Source organism: Ostrinia furnacalis, unplaced genomic scaffold (assembly GCF_004193835.3).
Source record: "Ostrinia furnacalis isolate ACB-3 unplaced genomic scaffold, ASM419383v2 OfSCF1172, whole genome shotgun sequence".
In the NCBI taxonomy this organism is placed as follows: Eukaryota; Metazoa; Arthropoda; class Insecta; order Lepidoptera; family Crambidae; genus Ostrinia; species Ostrinia furnacalis.
Window position 1 is genome coordinate 760,490 of NW_021131411.1, and position 18,024 is coordinate 778,513.

The following is an 18,024-nucleotide window of genomic DNA, read 5'->3' on the forward strand; positions in this document are numbered from 1 at the left end:
AAAATCAAGTACCTACCTATTTTTTGGATAATAAAAACATTTTCAGGATTTTATTTTTAAGTAACAACTTTAAGCACGTATTCAGCAACTACAAATACCTAATCCGTGGCAGGACGCTTTTCAAACTCAATATTCGAGAAGACCACTTCTCTCTTTTGGTGACCATGTTCACAGCATTCACACTCGAGCTGCCAGCGCTGCGAGATGTCCTCCGGGAAGTGTCGGCATCTATATTCTAACTACAATCTTTGCCATGTTAATAAGATCATCAACTGAGACGAAAACATTATGCCATCCAAGTTAAGAAGACACTGCTGGGGTGAAAGTCCACAAAACTGCATGTAAAAGTACAATCAAACAAAAATTATTCATAGGAACCAAACCCCAATGAAACCCATAATATTGTGCGACTTGTGTTAGAAAATCTATCCACCCCTTGCTTGTTGTACGCCGATGACTTAAAGCTTTTCAACTCGATCACCAGTACCAGAGACTGTGAAGCAATGCAGAGAGATCTTGAAGCGGTTGCGGTTTGGTGTGAGTCGAATCGAATGTTCCTCAATATAAAAAAATGTTTTGCCATGTCTTTCACTCTAAAGAAGCGAAAAATACACTATGATTACAGGATAGACCATCAAATACTGGATCGGAGCAACGTGACAAGGGATTTGGGTATATATTTTGATGACACACTCTCCTTTCGCTCTCATTACGACCATATAACCAAGAAAGCACTACAGTTACTAGGTTTCATCTCTAGAAACACGAAGGGTTTTAGAAACCCAAGAAGTTTCCTTACACTTTACTTCAGCCTAGTTAGAAGCACACTAGAGTACGGTTCAGTTGTATGGTCTCCTCACTATGCTATTCACCGCAACAGACTTGAAAATGTCCAAAAGAAAGCTCTCAAAATCTTAAGCTACCGACAAGGAGTCAGCAGACAATGCCGTTCATATGAGGATCGCTTACGTAAATATAACGTGGTGCCACTTCATATCCGCAGAAATGAACAAGAGCTCATTTGTCTCCACAAAATACTGCACTCCCACATATACTCTCCCAAATTGTTAGGTAAACTTAGCTTTAGCACGAATCACAATCCCCGCAGGCCTAAAACCTTCTCAATTTCTCTTCAACGTAAAAACGTCTCATACTACCAGCCTCTTCTTAGAATGTGCCGATTGTACAATGAACTTGCATTCTTGGATGATAGTCACCTGGATATCTTCGACCAAAGGAAGCATACATTTAAGAAACATGTCAAGGATGCCCTCAGCCAAGCTACCCATGACTCGTCATAAATAATGTTGAGGAACTCTTTGTTTTGTTTTGTTTACTCTGCACTAACACTACTGCATTAACACTTTCCGATTTATTTACCTATATATATATATTTTTGTACCTAATGCATGTATAACAAATCTGTGAAAACATATTTAGGGTTACATTTTAGTCTATATCTACATTTAAGTATTATTTAAACCATGTAAAGAATGTAATCTGTTTTGTTTTCCAAATAAATAAAAAAAAAAAAAAAAAAAAAAAAATTGACCAAATGATCCAATGAAATATAATGGGACCGACAGTGTGTGAGAAGATGCCCAAAAACTTGCCGAGCTGAGAAACCGATACATTCGGGTAACATTAAAAATTTTAATACTGCAAAATCATAAGACTGCTCGATTGAATTCTGACATTCACTGGAGTCAAGCATGTTAATCCCGACTATTCTTTTGGGGAGCGTTACCCGAAGACGGAGCCAGATGCGCTTAAAGTGTTTAACACAGTGCGAGAGGTGACCAGATATTTCAATGTTCCGGATCACCGTCTATCCTATTTAATTTTCCGCAACTTAAAAGTTATAGGAGAGCGACAAGTTGAAGAGCACCTTTTTGCCTCCTTGTACACAGTAAAACGTCTCTTGAATCCTAGAACAGGAGAAGTGGCATGTTTCGGAGAAAACCGTTACGAAGTTCAATACGCTTTCAATCCCAACTCTGAAGAATTTTACATCATTGAAGTAAATGCTAGATTATCTCGAAGCTCAGCGTTAGCGAGTAAGGCAACTAGTTATCCGTTGGCATATGTGGCTGCCTAATTGGCCCTTGGTATCCCATTGCCTGTAATCAAAAATTCTGTCACGAGAGTAACAACGGCCTGCTTTGAGCCCAGCTTAGATTATTGCGTGGTAAAAATACCAAGATGGGACTAAGCTAAATTCAACAAAGTAAGCCCAAAAATTGGAAGTTCAATGAAAAGTGTAGGAGAAGTAATGGCCATTGGACGAAACTTTGAAGAAGCTTTCCAAAAAATTCTAAAGAATGGTCGATGAAAATTTAAATGGATTTGATCCGAATATTAAAACAGTAAATGAAAACGAGTTGAGAGAACCTACAGATAAAAGAATGTTCGTGTTAGCAGCTGCTTTAAAGGAAGGTTACGACGTTGAAAAGTTATACGAACTTACAAAAATTGACAAATGGTTTCTGCATAAATTCAAAAACATAATCGATTATTATGAAACTCTTATAGCTGTTGGCAGTACTTCGATAAACTCGGAAACTTTAAAGAATGCCAAGAAAATCGGGTTATCAGATAAACAAATAGCAGCTGCTATAAAGAGTACGGAATTAAATGTGAGAAAACTCAGGGAAGATAATCATATCACACCGTTCGTAAAGCAAATTGATACTGTGGCAGCAGACAGAATGGCCAGCTTCAACCAATTATCTTTATTTAACTTATAATGGCAGCACACACGACCTAGAATTTCCAGGCGACTTTACTATGGTCTTAGGTAGCAATTTAATATTTCCACGTACAGATAAACGCCGCATCCTTGTAACAGAGCCAAAAGAAAGGAACGATCGTTTGGAAGACATTGTGGAAAATTGCACGGAGGGATTCGACTTAGAACCAAGCTCGGTAAATTGGGAGCCGAGCGATGTGGACGATGTATCAGATTCAGATTAACGATTTCGGGTTCCCGGGCAATGGTTATATATAACTTATAATTTGTTGCCCAGGGCGGCCGATCTATTCTTTGCACCTACCGACGCTGCATCCCTGTAGAGGAACCGAAAGAAAGGGACGATCCTTTAGAGGACATTGTGGCACGTACAGATAAACGCCGCATTCTTGTAACAGAGCCATAAGAAAGGGACGATCCTTTGGAAGACCTTTTCCGTGGGAGAGCCACGCTTCGGCATGTATGAACCGGCTCGACTGAAATGATATCACGACTGCAGCAGTATATAATTTTACAGATTGCCAACGAAAAAATCGCCTGCGTTCTAACAAAAGGCTGCTTTTGGACCCAAAGAGACTCTCTTTGGACATATTATCACAATATCGACATAAATTATCACGTAATTGGTAGACAGATTCGAAGTCAAGGACAATCTGGTCAGGTTGGTACAATAAAAAAAAACAAAATAAATAAAAAACAAAATAATTAATAAAATAAATATGAAATAACATATCTATATTAAACAAACTAAAAAAATAAAAAAAAACATGAAAATTCTAACCGACCGATTGACATTTGAGGCTCACCGTCGCAATTTCACCAGTCTATCTTATTTACGCAACTTACAAGTTATAGGAGGGCAACAAGTTGTAGAGTAGAGCCTCTTTGCCTTCTTGTACATAGTAAAAACGTCTCTTGAATCCTTGGGCCTGAAAAATAAACTCTGGCGCAATCCAATTATAGAAAATAATAATATGCTTCGCTAACAGGATTGCTTGGAATAAATTAGTAAAATCTAAAGACCATAAAAACTGTTTTTGTTTTTGGACTGGTCAAAAAATTACCCGTTTTGGTATTCACGAACAAGTCTGTAAAGTCTGAAATTGTTTTAAGAGACGTGACCATTGCGAGGAATAATGTCCCACAAACCATTTCACCGAGGACCTTCACCAATTGTATTAAATGCCAAAATCTCAAGATTTTCACGGGAACGTGTGGTAAGCACTAGTCGCTTTTGAAAGGAAATTAACAATAACAATTAATACATCCAAGCGCAGAGGCTGAGAAACCTAAGCTCGTACCGAAGAATTTGTGTCTGACAGTACCGAAGAACAGTAGGTACATACTAGGAAAAGGCGCAAGCTTAATACACCAAAGCGCCAAGGGGCTAACAAAACTGAGCCCGTGCCGAAGAACGTACTTAACCCATCCAACAAGGATAATATAAAAGCCGCTGTTGGTTGCCGCACGAGCAGGAAGCAACCTGCGCCTAGGAGACTCGTTGTGTCGCCCGACGGCAAGGTACAGGCTGTAGTGGCTAGAAAATTAATCTGAATAACAAAGCGCAGCCAGTTACGCCGAATACAACCAATCAAGAACCACCTGCCACGCCCGAAAATGCAGTTAATCAATTACCAAAGAACTACCTACTAGTGAAAAAAAATCTGTAAGGTTTTCTTTGCCATCCCGTGACCAAATACGTAGAAGTCCAAAATACGTTTGCAACAAAATCCAACGTAGTAATTGGTCCAAGGCACAACTGCGTAAAAAACCACGAAAGTTTGTACAGAACGAAAGTAACCAAATACCTTAAGAATTTTCTCCTAGTGAAAAAAACTGTAAGGTGTTCTTTGTCAGCCGGTGACTAATTACGTAGAAGTCCAAAATACGTTTGCAAAAAAATCCCACGTAGTGATTGGTCCAAAGCACAACTGCGTAAAAAACCACGAAATTTGGTACAGAACGAAAGTAACCAATAAATACCTTAAGAGTTTTCTCCTAGTGAAAAAAAACTGTAAGGTTTTCTTTATCAGCCGGTGAGTAACTACGTAGAAGTCTAAAATACGTTTACAAAAAAATCCCACGTAGTGATTGTTCCAAGGCACAGCTGCGTAAAATAAAAAGCCACGAAAGTTGGTACAGAACGAAAGTAACTAAATTGAACATAAACGACCGCGAAAGTCGTCAGGATGACGTAAATGTATCAATGAATATAAAGATATTCAAGAACTTCTGTCGATCAATCCGTAGTGTCGAAAAAGTCTACGGCCGATCGATGAAGGTTTTGCCAAAGCCTCTTAGCAATAAATTCGGCAAAACGGGTATGAACAAAGTTTTTATGGTGGCGAAGAACCCACAACGCATGAAACAAATCAAAAAGACAAACAACAAACCACAGAACACGACAAAAGGACAAGATAAGACTATACAAGATAAAACAAAATTAAATGATACAAATGGTGACGCCCAAAATTGTAATGAGAAAATGCAAATAAAACGTCGAAAATGAAATGGTCGAAAATGAAAACATGGAAGTTTTTGACCGCTCCGACGACAATATTCTAATAAGCAACCAGTTTGAAAACATAGACGCGCCCACGCACAGCCCGATAGACGATTCATTGGTAGTTCATTTTTAAATTTACTAGCTGCCCGTAGTAAATCCTTAAGAAGCCTTTAAGTGTTTGATCGTTCCGAGTTCCGACGACAATATTCTAATAAGCAATCAGTTTGAAAACATTAACGCACCAAAGGATCTCAGTCTGATGGACGATTCATTGTTTACAATCATCATTGAGAAGAGGGCATGCTTTATTTAGCTATTTTATTAGTTCCCCAAGAACCACATTCAGAAAGGGAACATCATACGTATTTAATTACCTCATTAATTCAATTCATTTTGCTGCCACAGGGATCAAGCCTTATTAATTTTACAAGTCTTAAGTCTTATAGAGATATTTTTGGAACAAAAATTTTCAGGATTTTTTTAAGTATTAACTTTAAGCACGTATTCAGCACATTTTCAATGTGATATTAATGGACGATTCCTTATAACATCCGCTATCTGCCAGTGAAAGTTCAGTCAAAATCGGTCCACCCGTTTAGTATTCAATGTAAAAAAAATATTTTTTTGTTATAGTACCGTACGTACTTTCATGATAGTAAAAGCTGTTGTAATGCATTACAAACAGACACTTTAATTTCATAAATTTGTATTGTATTAAAATTACATAATCTGGTTGGTTACAAATATTTTTAAATACATTCTCTAATGTATAAAAATTTAACAGGAGCCCGGAATAAATTTCAGACACTCGTATATCGCCCATTTGCGACGACACTGTGACATCTCGAGATATACGATTTTTTGTTTTACCGAAATTCTGAACCGCGGTCTTGGGTTCTTTTATCTCCAAAAACAGGGTATTTGTTACTCCAAAAACAACAATACTATGAGAGAAAGAAACAAAATATTACGTTATAGCGCTGGCTCGTTCGGCGATATAGTTAGCTTCGACACTGTGACAGTTCAGTTGCCACCTGCGCTTTGAGATGTGAGGTCCTCTTTGTTTTTAAGAAAAACGTGACATCTCGAGGATACCGCGGTATTGATGACAAAGGTAAGTTTTTAAAATATTTTTATTTTATTCGACAATGTGGCATGTCACACTTATCACAATGTTCTTGTAAAACAAAAAGCAAAGTAAAAGAGAAATTATTTATATGTCACGTTATTCTTGTAAGAAAATCGAAGTATCATCGGGACATCTTAACTAGTAACGTTGTAGATGATGAAAATTTTTCCTATAATGNGATATATATTTTTAATTATTATTTTTTTAAATGTTGATTAATTTCAGTGGAACTTTTTGTTATTTGCAAATAGTCTTAGCGGGTATCTTAGCTGTATCTCGCCAACAGTGCAGCCAAAAATAGCATCCGCTAGGTGTAATCCCAACAGATTACCGTATCTTGAAATTATTTGTACAAATAAAAAAAATAAAAAAACGAAAATCATCATAACTAACCAACACCAACCACAACCGGAAGCTAATGATAAAATTTTATGTTTTAGACGTCACGGTATGGGAAATTCTTAGCTATAGCTTCCATTTGCGATTACCTATAAATGGCTAAGCAGATACATAATTTAAGGTCCCATTATTTGTATTGTATTGCTGTTGGTTTTCCGAATAAAATAAAATAAATAAATAAATAAATAGCGCTCGCCCAGAATCGCCCGAATGTTCCAGAATTGAATGGATGTTAGACGCCGACAGTAGGCCGCCACATTCAAACTTTACTCAGGATGAGAAGGAGTTATTATGAAATCTATCGTCAACCATTGTTAGTCCTGAACCACTCGTTGATTCTGACGAATATCTGCAACCTAAGTTCTAAACGATTCCTGGTAGGTACCGCTACTACGTCAGTCAATAGTGTCGGCTCGGAAAACGCGCTCTCTCAAACCTCGCATATCGTACGTGGGCTAATAATGTCACTGGTCCAAAGAACATAGAACCACAGTAGATAAATCAAACAGTACGGAAGCTTCATACAAACGCTCGAAATCAGACTCACGCACACAGACGCACGCTTTACACGAGCTCTAAGCGAACCTCGCAGTCCATCCGTCGCGAGTGTCGCGCGCGTTGTGTTTTTAATAATAATTTTATTGCATGCGCTGTCCGCTGTATTTTTAAAAAACATGCCACGAGTGTATTGAGTAGTATACGGCTGCTTGAACTCGGCATCTTCAAAACCAGAACTTTCATTTTTAAACTTCGTAATAATTCTGAATTGTAAAAATGATTAAATACTTATTACTTTTTAAATAAAGTGCTTACATCTGATTTTATAATATAGTTCTTTTTAAATTACGTAATTACGCTTTTTAACAATTTATGTGTTCTATTTGATAAAGTAATTTGCTCCGCGCGCTTTTGTACTAAGTGATGAACTGTATTTATAATGAGGCAATAGCTATGTGAAAGTAAGTATCCGGTATTTTATTTATGAGAATAGAATATCTTCTACCGGCCGCGGTCTCTAATACTTAGTACTTAATCAATTTATTCGATTATGTATTCGATCATTATAGAACCTAATTTACGTTTTATTTTTTTGTTAACTACTTAGTCAATTAATTTATTCCATTAGGTATTTGATAATTAAAAAACCTAAATAAACATTTTAATAAATAAGTAAGTCAGAACCTTATTAATTTTATAAAGATTAAGAGTGCCAACCCTAACACTCAGTTGAAGTGTAGGTATTTAATTCGCCGAAAGGGCTAAGTTTCCGTACTGCTTTAGCTCATATATTATTATCTACTGTGATAGAACACTACTTCCTAGTACATCATAGAATTCACCGGATATGTCCTCATTTCGTGCACGAACGTCAAGCATTTTTTTTAATTCTCCGGGAAACAAGGGTTGTATTACACAACCTTATAATTTGGCTTTAATAAAATCAAAACTTTAGTGGTAATTTCTAATAATATGCAGGTGCCCGATTGGAAGTGACAAAACTCTTCTGCCCAAAGATAAATTCCGGCCTTACTAGCTGCCCGACAATAGGTACTCTTTTTTGTCTGAAAGCGATGTTATCGTTATACCTGCATATGTTTTACAATAATTTACTTACTAAATAAAAGCACTAATCAAGCGTACCCATGAGTAAACCTAGGACATCATATAGCTCAAAAACGCGTGTGGCTATATTTTCAGACTCATCCCAGACCGCAAACTAGAAAAATTCCACTGATAGAAAATCGAAATCATTAGGTTCTACTAGTAAACGAGCATTATTTACCAATATTGCTCAGCAAAATTGCGTCAATATTGACGCAACATTAATATGGGACTATTCTCACCTCTCGCTCCCACCACTGCAACTCCTGTGTAGCCAGGTTCTACAGCTTGACCGCCATTAAAACCCAACCAATGAAGGTCAAGTTTGTCCCGGGTGCAAGTTAAACTGTCATTGACGCAATATTGTTGACCAATATTGTCGATACAAGTCGATATTGCCGTACAAATGCTTTACTCGTTTACAATTATCTGAAGAGAAGTGGGGGTGCATCCGTATCCTTTCTGCAGTTTGCGGTCTGTGTATGAGTCTGGGATTACAAACACTCAGGAATTCAGCTGAGGTCTGAGGATACCAAGTGCCTGCTTTGGGGCCGCACAACATGTGGTAAGCACTAGTCGATTTTGAAAGGAAATTAACAATAACTATGACTACATCAAGCGCAAAGAGGCTGAGAAAGCTGAGCTCGTGCCGAAGAACTTACTAGAAATCATCCAACAAAGAAAATATTGAAGCCACTCTTGGTAGCTGCACTTGCAGAAAGCAAACTGCTCCTAGGCTAACAGGCTGTAGGTTATGCCAAAGAAATCCATTCTTAAAGAGCGCAGCAAGTTGCGCCGCTAATCAAGAACCCGCCACGCAATAATAATGGCAGACAATAGATTGATATGCATGTGAATCAGCTTGAGCTTATAACAAAATAGATAGATGGACAATGTGTGTGAGCCATCATCAACATCAAATGACCGGAGTTATGCCGATGCAAAACAATATGTCATACATCGATAATAATATGATGAGTATGCATCCCCATTCCCCATGTGTCAAATCAGAAGCAGAACAGGCAACAAATGGAAATCATACCCATGCATCACATGGGAAATCGGATACAACAAGTTCTATGCCAAATTTACACAATAGACATGAATCGAATTTAATGTCGATGCAAAACATAAATGCTATAAATCAGATTCAGAACAGCGATTTGTTGAACAATATTAATAATATGAACATGCACAATAATATCAACATACAATCCAAATTAACATTGCTGACAGTTGCTCCAATAATGGCTCACAATTTTGAACCAATTAAAACACATTTGATATACCGTGTGCAAGTTTAAATATTAACAGTAAAATTGGTGATAACACTTTAAAAATTTCGCGTATTATGAATGTGACCAACTCAAGTTTATCTAATAACATGATGATAAATTCGGTAAACAGTTAATGCTATGTATGAATCAGGAACAAAAAACTAATAAAACTGGGTATGTTATGCCAATGAGCTGCAATAACTCTTCTGACCACAGTGTTAACAACCTGATGCCCAGCAGTACAAACCATAACATTGTCATGATAATGAACGATTCTCAGTCACCTAATGATAATCACAATCAAATGATGAGTAAATCAAGTTAATAATAGCTCGCAAATGAATATTATGAACAGTTGTAAGTTGTAACATAGCTGCAAATGCATCACAAAATGAAATAAATAACATAGACAGCCAAATGCATCGGAACAATATACCTGAGTGATCCACCTAAATTTATTCAAGAATCAATCAGAGGAAATAATCTAATAGGTCCACCATCGAATAGCAATTTTTCCATGCCTGGTTTACAAAATTCCGTTTGCGCTAAAGTAAATATTGTCAGCAACGATAAACCCTATCAAAACATATCGGTAAATGATTAAATGTGCAGATGAATTCTAAACACAATATAATTATAAATCTTCCCGAGCGGAACAGAATAAATAACGCTAATTTGGAAAATCGAAATCAACATTTACTCAAACAACACAATATACAGGTAGTTACGAACAATAGTACATAATAGTAACGTAGGTAGAATTTCTACAGAGCCTCTTACTTTCCAGCAAAAGAACGAAAATTGTAGACTATACTTTATGATCAATGTGCCCTTCCAAGCCATACCTAACAGTGTACCAATGAATATAAACGAAAATTCTAGCAATAACACAGTGAATATTACTGTCCAAAAAATCTTGTGGATCCAAAGATCGCTTCAAAAACTGCCGCTAATATAAATTTCCCAATTCAGGCGAGCATAGGCATCTTGCAAGACCAAAGCAATAATACCAATAAAACTTCTGTTCAAAACAGTTATGATAACCTGCCAACACAGAATAGTAAAACAAGCATCACATTGCCAAAAGCACCTCGTACGCAACAGTCAGGTATTCCGACGAATGTCGTGAATACCATGGTAATGAGACCTATGAACTGAGTATTGCTACTACACAGAGATGGACAAAGTAAATCGAAAACTAGCACCAAAACTTCTGCTGTACCAAAACAACGGCCTGTGTGTCATGATATGCCAGACTAGAATTGGCGGATGAGGGAGTTAGAACAAGCTAAAAGGGAGAAAGAAGAACGAGTAGGTAGGCGTGCCCTACCAATATCAGTAGATAATGTACCAAGCGAACACTAGCACAGCTACAACAGCTGTTGTAACAAATAGAAACAAGCACTAAAATAATTCTATGCCTAATTTTGACGCTGAATTGACCGAAAAACTTCCAAAAATGCTAGTTAGAGAAAGACATAGAAATCTAACTCCATCTAAATTACTCAATCCACCAAGTAAAGTTATCAAGAGACTTGTCATTAAAATAATGATAAGAAACCGGAACCTGAGCCAGTAGCAACCAAGAAGCACAATAAAATAAGCAAAGGTCAAGAGAACAAGGTCACACCACCGAAACAAACATCAGATCCACCCAAGGATGATGGACCCAAACTAATCTATGAGGTGACATCTGAAGATGGATTCATATACACGTCGTCTTCACTGACAGATCTCTGGGCAAAAGTGGTTGAAGCTGTACAAAATACTAGAAAAGAATCTGGTCTTCCACTGATAAACTACAACTTACCATCTAGCATCTTAGCTTAGCGCTCTGAGATATCTCATTGAACAATTACCAGGGGTAAGTGAATGTCGGTGATGTCATGTACAGTTTTGTATCGCTCTGCAAGTTAATATTATTGTAGGCAAGCCTCTGTACCAAATACAAGATACATCAAGGACGACAGCTGAATAGCTGGGACAATGACCTGTTCCCTTTCTATGATCTGAGTCTGGACCTAAGTGAAGGATTCAAGGAAAGTCCGTGGGGTAGCTCGTACCGGTCCTATCACTGGGAAACAAAACCACGATATGTTTAGCTGGATGGCTTCACCTTTCCGAGAGGAACCTACACCATTGCATTCGGCGGACAAGAAGGAGAAAGATCAATTCCAAGGTATCTGACGTAAGACACTATGAATAATATGAACATGCACAATAATATCAATAATCAATAATACAATCCTATTGAACAGTGGTACTCTATAAACAGTTCTCGTATGCATGCTCTAAATATAACCGAGTTTAACCGACATTAAAAACGAGATTCAAAATTTCGCGCAGTAGAGTAGAAACAATTACTTACTAAAGCGCTAATCAAGCGTACCCATGAGTAGGCCTAAGAAGTAATTAAGCTCAAAAACTTGTGTGGCTATATTTTCAGACTCATCCCAGACCGCAAACTAGACACATTCCACTGACAGAACACCGAAATCATTAGGTCTTATTAAACGAGCATTATTTACCAATATTGCTTAGCAACATTGCGTCAATATCGCACAATATTGACGCAATATTGTGTACCAATATTGTCGATACAAGTCAATATTGCCCAACAAATGTCGCTCGTTTACAATGATCGAAGGGAAGTGGGGGTGCATCACGTAGCCTTTCTGCAGTTTGCAGTCTGTGTATGAGTCTGGGATTACAACCACACAGGAATTTGGCTCAGGCTTTGGGCTGCTCATGGGAACGTGTGGTAAGCACTAAAGTCGCCATTGAAAGGAATTAATACATCAAAGCGCAAAGAGGCTGAGAGACCTGAGCTCGTACCGCAAAACGCACTAGAAAACATCCAACAAAGAAAATATTAGAAGCCGAAGTAAACTGCCCCTAGGCTAACAGGCTGTTAGTCTAGTCGCCGAGCAAGTTTTCTTTCCAATGACCCCAAGCTACCCATCCTTATCGCTCGCGCGTAATTATATTGCTGTCGCGACTGTGCGACGGGCGCCCGCAGTGAGTGCGCGAGCGCAACAGCAACATAATTACGCGCGAGCAATAAGGAGCTTGGGGTCATTGGACAAAATTCTACGTGCTCAGAGACCGGGATTTAGTTATGCCAAAGAAATCCATTTTTAATAAGCGCAGCATGTTGCGCCAAATCAACTAATCAAGAACCACCTGCTTCGTCCGAAGAAGTTAATAAATGACCTAAAGAATTTTCTCTTAGTGAAAAAAAAAACTGTAAGGTTTTCTTTGCCAGCCGGTGACTGCCACAGGGATAAAGCTTTATTTTATTTTACACGTATAAAATCAGATTTCTATTAGTTCATAACCTTTGGCTGCCACAGTGATCAAGCTTTATTTTAAAAGTATAAAGTCAGATTTCTAGAGTAACTAATTCAATTCTGCTTGTTCTTAACAACAGCTGGAATTTTAGCAATAGTTGAAATAAATCCGCTTGTAGATTTGGGCCTGTGTGCAAAATAGGTTTTTTTTTTCAAATAGGGTTACTCATTTGGGTGTGGTGTGACTCGTTTTATGTTCGTGACGTATTGCTGTTTACTTAGAAAGTGGAGCTATTTTATAAATGCATAATTTTTAATCATATCTAGCGCACAGTATAAATCTATTACATCATTTATTTCAAAATTTACGCTCAATTATTTTATCGTGCACTGCAGTTTATCTAAATTAAATACAATTTTATTTGTCATAATTATTGAACTACATATTCAATAATCACAGCACGTTAAGATCAAACACAAAATCAGATACAAATTGTGATTAACTTCTACTGTCTGTAGCTTTTATTTAATTATTGTAGCAGGTATCGCTTTGGCGAGACGTCCACTCTTGAATTTTTGTCTTATTATGTATATTTTCGGCCACTGTTGATTAGGCTTTTTGTTGTGAAAATGTGCATTTCTGTTACTCTGCCCTCGGTATTTTTTGTTATCCCATAATAATTATGTACTTGTGGACTTTAAATTCTGCCTTTTTTATGCTTTTTATTGAAGTATTTAAAGCGTTTTCTCATGACTGTGTTGCGACTTGTGGAAACACCCAGTAGTCGGTCTTGTGAATTAGCTTCGTTAGTATACTGGTTGGCGTTGGCTAAATTAAAATGTAAAGTTTTAATTTTAATCTTAATTTGGTTTTAATTTTAATTTAGTTTTAATTTTAATTTAGTTTTAATTTTTCAATAAAAGAATTTTCATACAAAACCTTGTTTTATTCGCTATAATCGAAATCAGAATCCAAAACTTCTACATGCAGTGATTCATCAGAGACACTGGTATCACTGTTACGCATGAGCATTTCTTAAGGTGCGTACGGTCCGTACGCACCTTAAGAAATGCTCATGCTGCATGCAGGCTACGCGCAATCCGTACGGTACGGATTACGGTACGCACCTTTACAGAGTTTGAATCGTTCACCAGTAGACATTGCAGTGGAATATTCAAGTTCTGATTTCGATTATTGATAAAGATAATAAATAAATCCTACTAGCTCGCTTGATGGTTTCAATCTAAGTATTTATTTCAACCAATTGCCTATATGCCTGTCTTTTTGGTGAATTTATTAAAATATCAAATTAGACTTGAATCCTGATACATAATAAAATTTAGCTTGTTAAAGGACGGCGCACATTAAAATTTATCAACCCGGAAAGGGATCGTAACCGTATCAATTAACTCGAGGCAGTCGGTATTATAAATTCTTTGTATAAAACTCCATAGTGCAACGCACACTTTTCCGCACCGTAACGTAAACGCATCGCCTCGCAATAGACTGCGCGTGAAAGGCGATGATAGCTCGAGAAAAGCGATACGGTGTTGATCCCTTTCCGAGTTGATAAGTCTGAGGGCTGAGTGTGAGTTTATAATGTGAGCGCGTAAAAAAAATGACATTAAATGTATGCAGGATGGATTGTTCAGCGCCCCTAGCGGAAACTTTCAAGAACTAAAATTAACGCGCTACACCACTAAATTTTTATCACCGAAAAAAAAAAATCTGGTTAATGAGTTATTGATACTGATCCTATTTATGCAAATAAAAAAGTTAAATAAAGTTACTCAAAATTTCCTCCCAAAATTGGTAATTTATGGACACACGCGTCGCTAGTACTATTTACGTAAGATAATGTAATACATACTTAATACAGAATACTTATTAGAACTCAACATGGTCTGAGTTAGCTACTACGTATGTAATAATAGCACTGGAAGCGTGGTCGAGGCGTGAGCGAGACAGACAGATCGGGGCAATATGCGAGCGCGTACGACTACTCTAGCGAGCAGCGGAGTGACCCAGCTGTGACGCGTAAAATACGGACTAAAGAAAATTTAATAAAAAAAAAATAACTTTATGAAGAACATTTCTTTTTCTTTTGCTTTAAATTTTTCACACGTTTCTACATATAACTTGTTTAAATTTTTTCGGCGATAAAAATGTAGTGGTGTTAGTGAGCGTGTTGATTAAACTCATACTCAGCCCTCTGAGCTTTGATTCATACAGGTATGACTGCACTCAGTGTTGCACTATGAATGCAATTGGCGCGTCTCTACGCCAGGGTTTTTATTTATTTATTTATTGCACATACATATGTTTCTGAACAGGCTATACTTTTTAAGTAAAACAAAATTTTTTTTGGATAAAAATTTATTTACATATCTTAAACCTAATGGTTTTTATTAGGCAATATACAATTTTATGATACCCAACTTTCCGCCCGCGGCTTCGCCCGCGGTGAATTTTTCGGTTTTTATATAACCAATGACACTCAGCAATATCGTGGGTTTCTATTGGTGAAATAATTTTTAAAATCGGTTTAGTAGATCCCGGATTACCCCTTACAATTTAAAAAGTATACAAACACACAAACTTTACCTCTTTATAATATTAGTATAGTTTACAAAAAACTTAAAATTACTTAAAAACTAAACTAACTGAATTAAATTTAAACATCGTCAAAACTTTCATATAATAAAAAAATACTTGGCGAGCTGAGACGGCCACGATCCCAGGACGATTAATCTGAAATAAAAGAGTTTTTTAAATTAGCATGGGTAAATACTTAAAGCATAGAAATTAACTTCGGATGCATTAGACGTTGAAATGATCAGTAAGTTTATAGTTAAATATAACAGGAAATAACTTGCCTTAGAAGTCGGAAAATTAGTTTCTCCGGCTCTCTCTTAGCAATTTCCCTTCGTCTGCGCACTTGCTTGTGATGGCGGTGCTGAAAATATAATTTATTTTTATTTTATTTATTTACACTTTTGCACATACAACTGTACAGTGGCGGACTTAATGCCAGGTGGCATTATCTGCCAGTCCGCCACAGGTCGAGTAGAGAGACTAAGGCGGTGTAATAAATATGACGTTTAATTAATATACTTACATAGCATTAGATAGATTAGATGATTATAATCATGAAATCAATAAAATAAAAACTATTTTATTTAATTTTAGACACAGAAAATTTTATAAGTTATTTCTCGTATGTTTGATATTAATTTCAATGTGAAATTGCTAAAGCTATATACATACCGCACTAGGCCTGTCGATACACGACATCGCTCCGCCACGGTCTGTATGATATCGGAGACCATCTTGGCGGGCAATTTTTTCTTCGGCGCCAGGTGAGGGAAAGCCGGGGAACGCTTGCCTGTCAGCGAACTAGTTCCCAACGTTCTGAAAAGATTAGTTAAACCGTCAGTATTGAATCAAATGATTACAAATAGGTACCTAAATATTATTACGGTCAAACATAATACTGAATCTAAGTATACCTTCGCGGGAAAACTGCCAACAACAACTTTCTCGTAGCAATAGTGTGTGAGGTCCAGTCGACGCATTTGAAGACGCACTTCGGCACGTACACGTGACCATCACCGATCGCCATCTGTAAAAGCACGAAAATATTAGCTAAGTACTGAACAATTGAGCTATATTAATAGAGTAAGGTACTTGACTAGTGAATAAAGTTTATTTTTTACCATATCAGGTTTAGTCTTTCTTCTTGCCATTTCCTGTTCGAGATCCTCATCTTCCGACTCAGATTCTGTGGTGTCGGATAATTCGATGTTTTCCTGTAAAAGACACAAAGTTATTAGATTTTTGTAACCAGTCGGTGCTTTTTGAGTTTTCAAGTAATTTAATCCTGTTACCTTATCGCTGACACTCTCGCTCGACTGTGGATCCACAGGGTCAACTGGAGGTTCATTCTCGTCTACACTCTCGCTGGGTTGTGGATCCACAGGGTCAGGTAGAGGTTCATTCTCGTCGTCTGTGAGATCATAATCAAAGCTTCCTACTGCCTTCGGAAACCTTAACTTTTTCTCTGTCCAGTGTCTGGACGCAGACGGTTGTGTCAAAAACTTAAGTCTTTTTTTTGGAGGCAGACTAACATAAGAAATGTTTGTCTGCCTTACGTTCCATAAATGACCTTTATAGGCCGCGGGTTCTACTCGTTTAGATACCTGGAATAAAAAAAAAACTATAGTTTTTATATCTACTCACTAGGTAGGTCTACACCGACACACGGCCACACTGTACGTCTATATCACACACTATCACTACACTATCCATTTCCGTTTTAGCTCTCGCTCTCATCAAATGGTGATTCTTTGCGACAGAACGAGATGACATGAGGCAGTTAACACTGTTGCCGATAGTACATAAAATATGGACTGCATTTTAAAATACATGTATAACAATACATACGTCGTCACCTTGACTGCCCTCGACTGCCATTTCGCTAGACGGCCGCTTGATTGGTGGACTCATGTTGTTAGATCTGTTAAAGACGTGAAAATAACATTATTAGAAGATGCTTTCGATCCTATAATAGAGGTGTGGTTTTGTAAAACAACGCCCATCTTAGGGGTGGTAGTATACACGACAATGATGCCAAAAAAAAAAACAATACACCTTACACTTTTATGGAAAAATCCATGAAATCAGGAAAATGGTATTATTACGCGGGCGACCTATCGGTCAGTCCCCCCGCTCAGCCGGGGGTTTTTTTACTAATAAAGTAGAGTCCGGTAGTTTGGACCAGATTTTTTCAATCCCATTTTACACATAGTTTTCTTTTGTATTTGTTAATATCCATGGTATGTAATAAAAGATAAATTATTCAACTTTCAATTAGTTCAGACCATTATGATCCATACAGAGCTGTGTTAGTAACAATATTATTCTTAAAAACTAGATTAGTAGTATGATAAATCAGTCAAAAGTAAAGTCATATTAATCAACATGATTGTTGTATACTCGTATTTAGAACAAATCAACAAAATACGAGTTTGAGCTTCGGTCAATTTAGCCAACCGGTTCGATTATTTATACC

The 18,024-nt window shown here is 37.2% G+C and overlaps 1 protein-coding gene and 1 pseudogene across 1 annotated transcript; one reads left to right on the forward strand and one right to left on the reverse strand.

Moving 5' to 3' along the window:
• Nucleotides 1-1,550: 1,550 nt before the first annotated feature.
• LOC114351713 (CAD protein-like) lies at nt 1,551-5,068 on the forward strand (annotated as a pseudogene).
• Nucleotides 5,069-15,829: 10,761 nt separating this feature from the next.
• LOC114351699 (uncharacterized) lies at nt 15,830-17,459 on the reverse strand. Its single transcript, XM_028303000.1, has 6 exons — nt 17,397-17,459; nt 16,841-17,152; nt 16,670-16,762; nt 16,463-16,575; nt 16,221-16,364; nt 15,830-15,909 (listed from the first exon to the last, which is right to left on the reverse strand). Exons 1-6 carry the CDS (start codon nt 17,457-17,459, stop codon nt 15,846-15,848), a joined length of 789 nt encoding a protein of 262 aa, XP_028158801.1. The 3' UTR covers nt 15,830-15,845.
• Between the last annotated feature and the right edge of the window lie 565 nt (nt 17,460-18,024).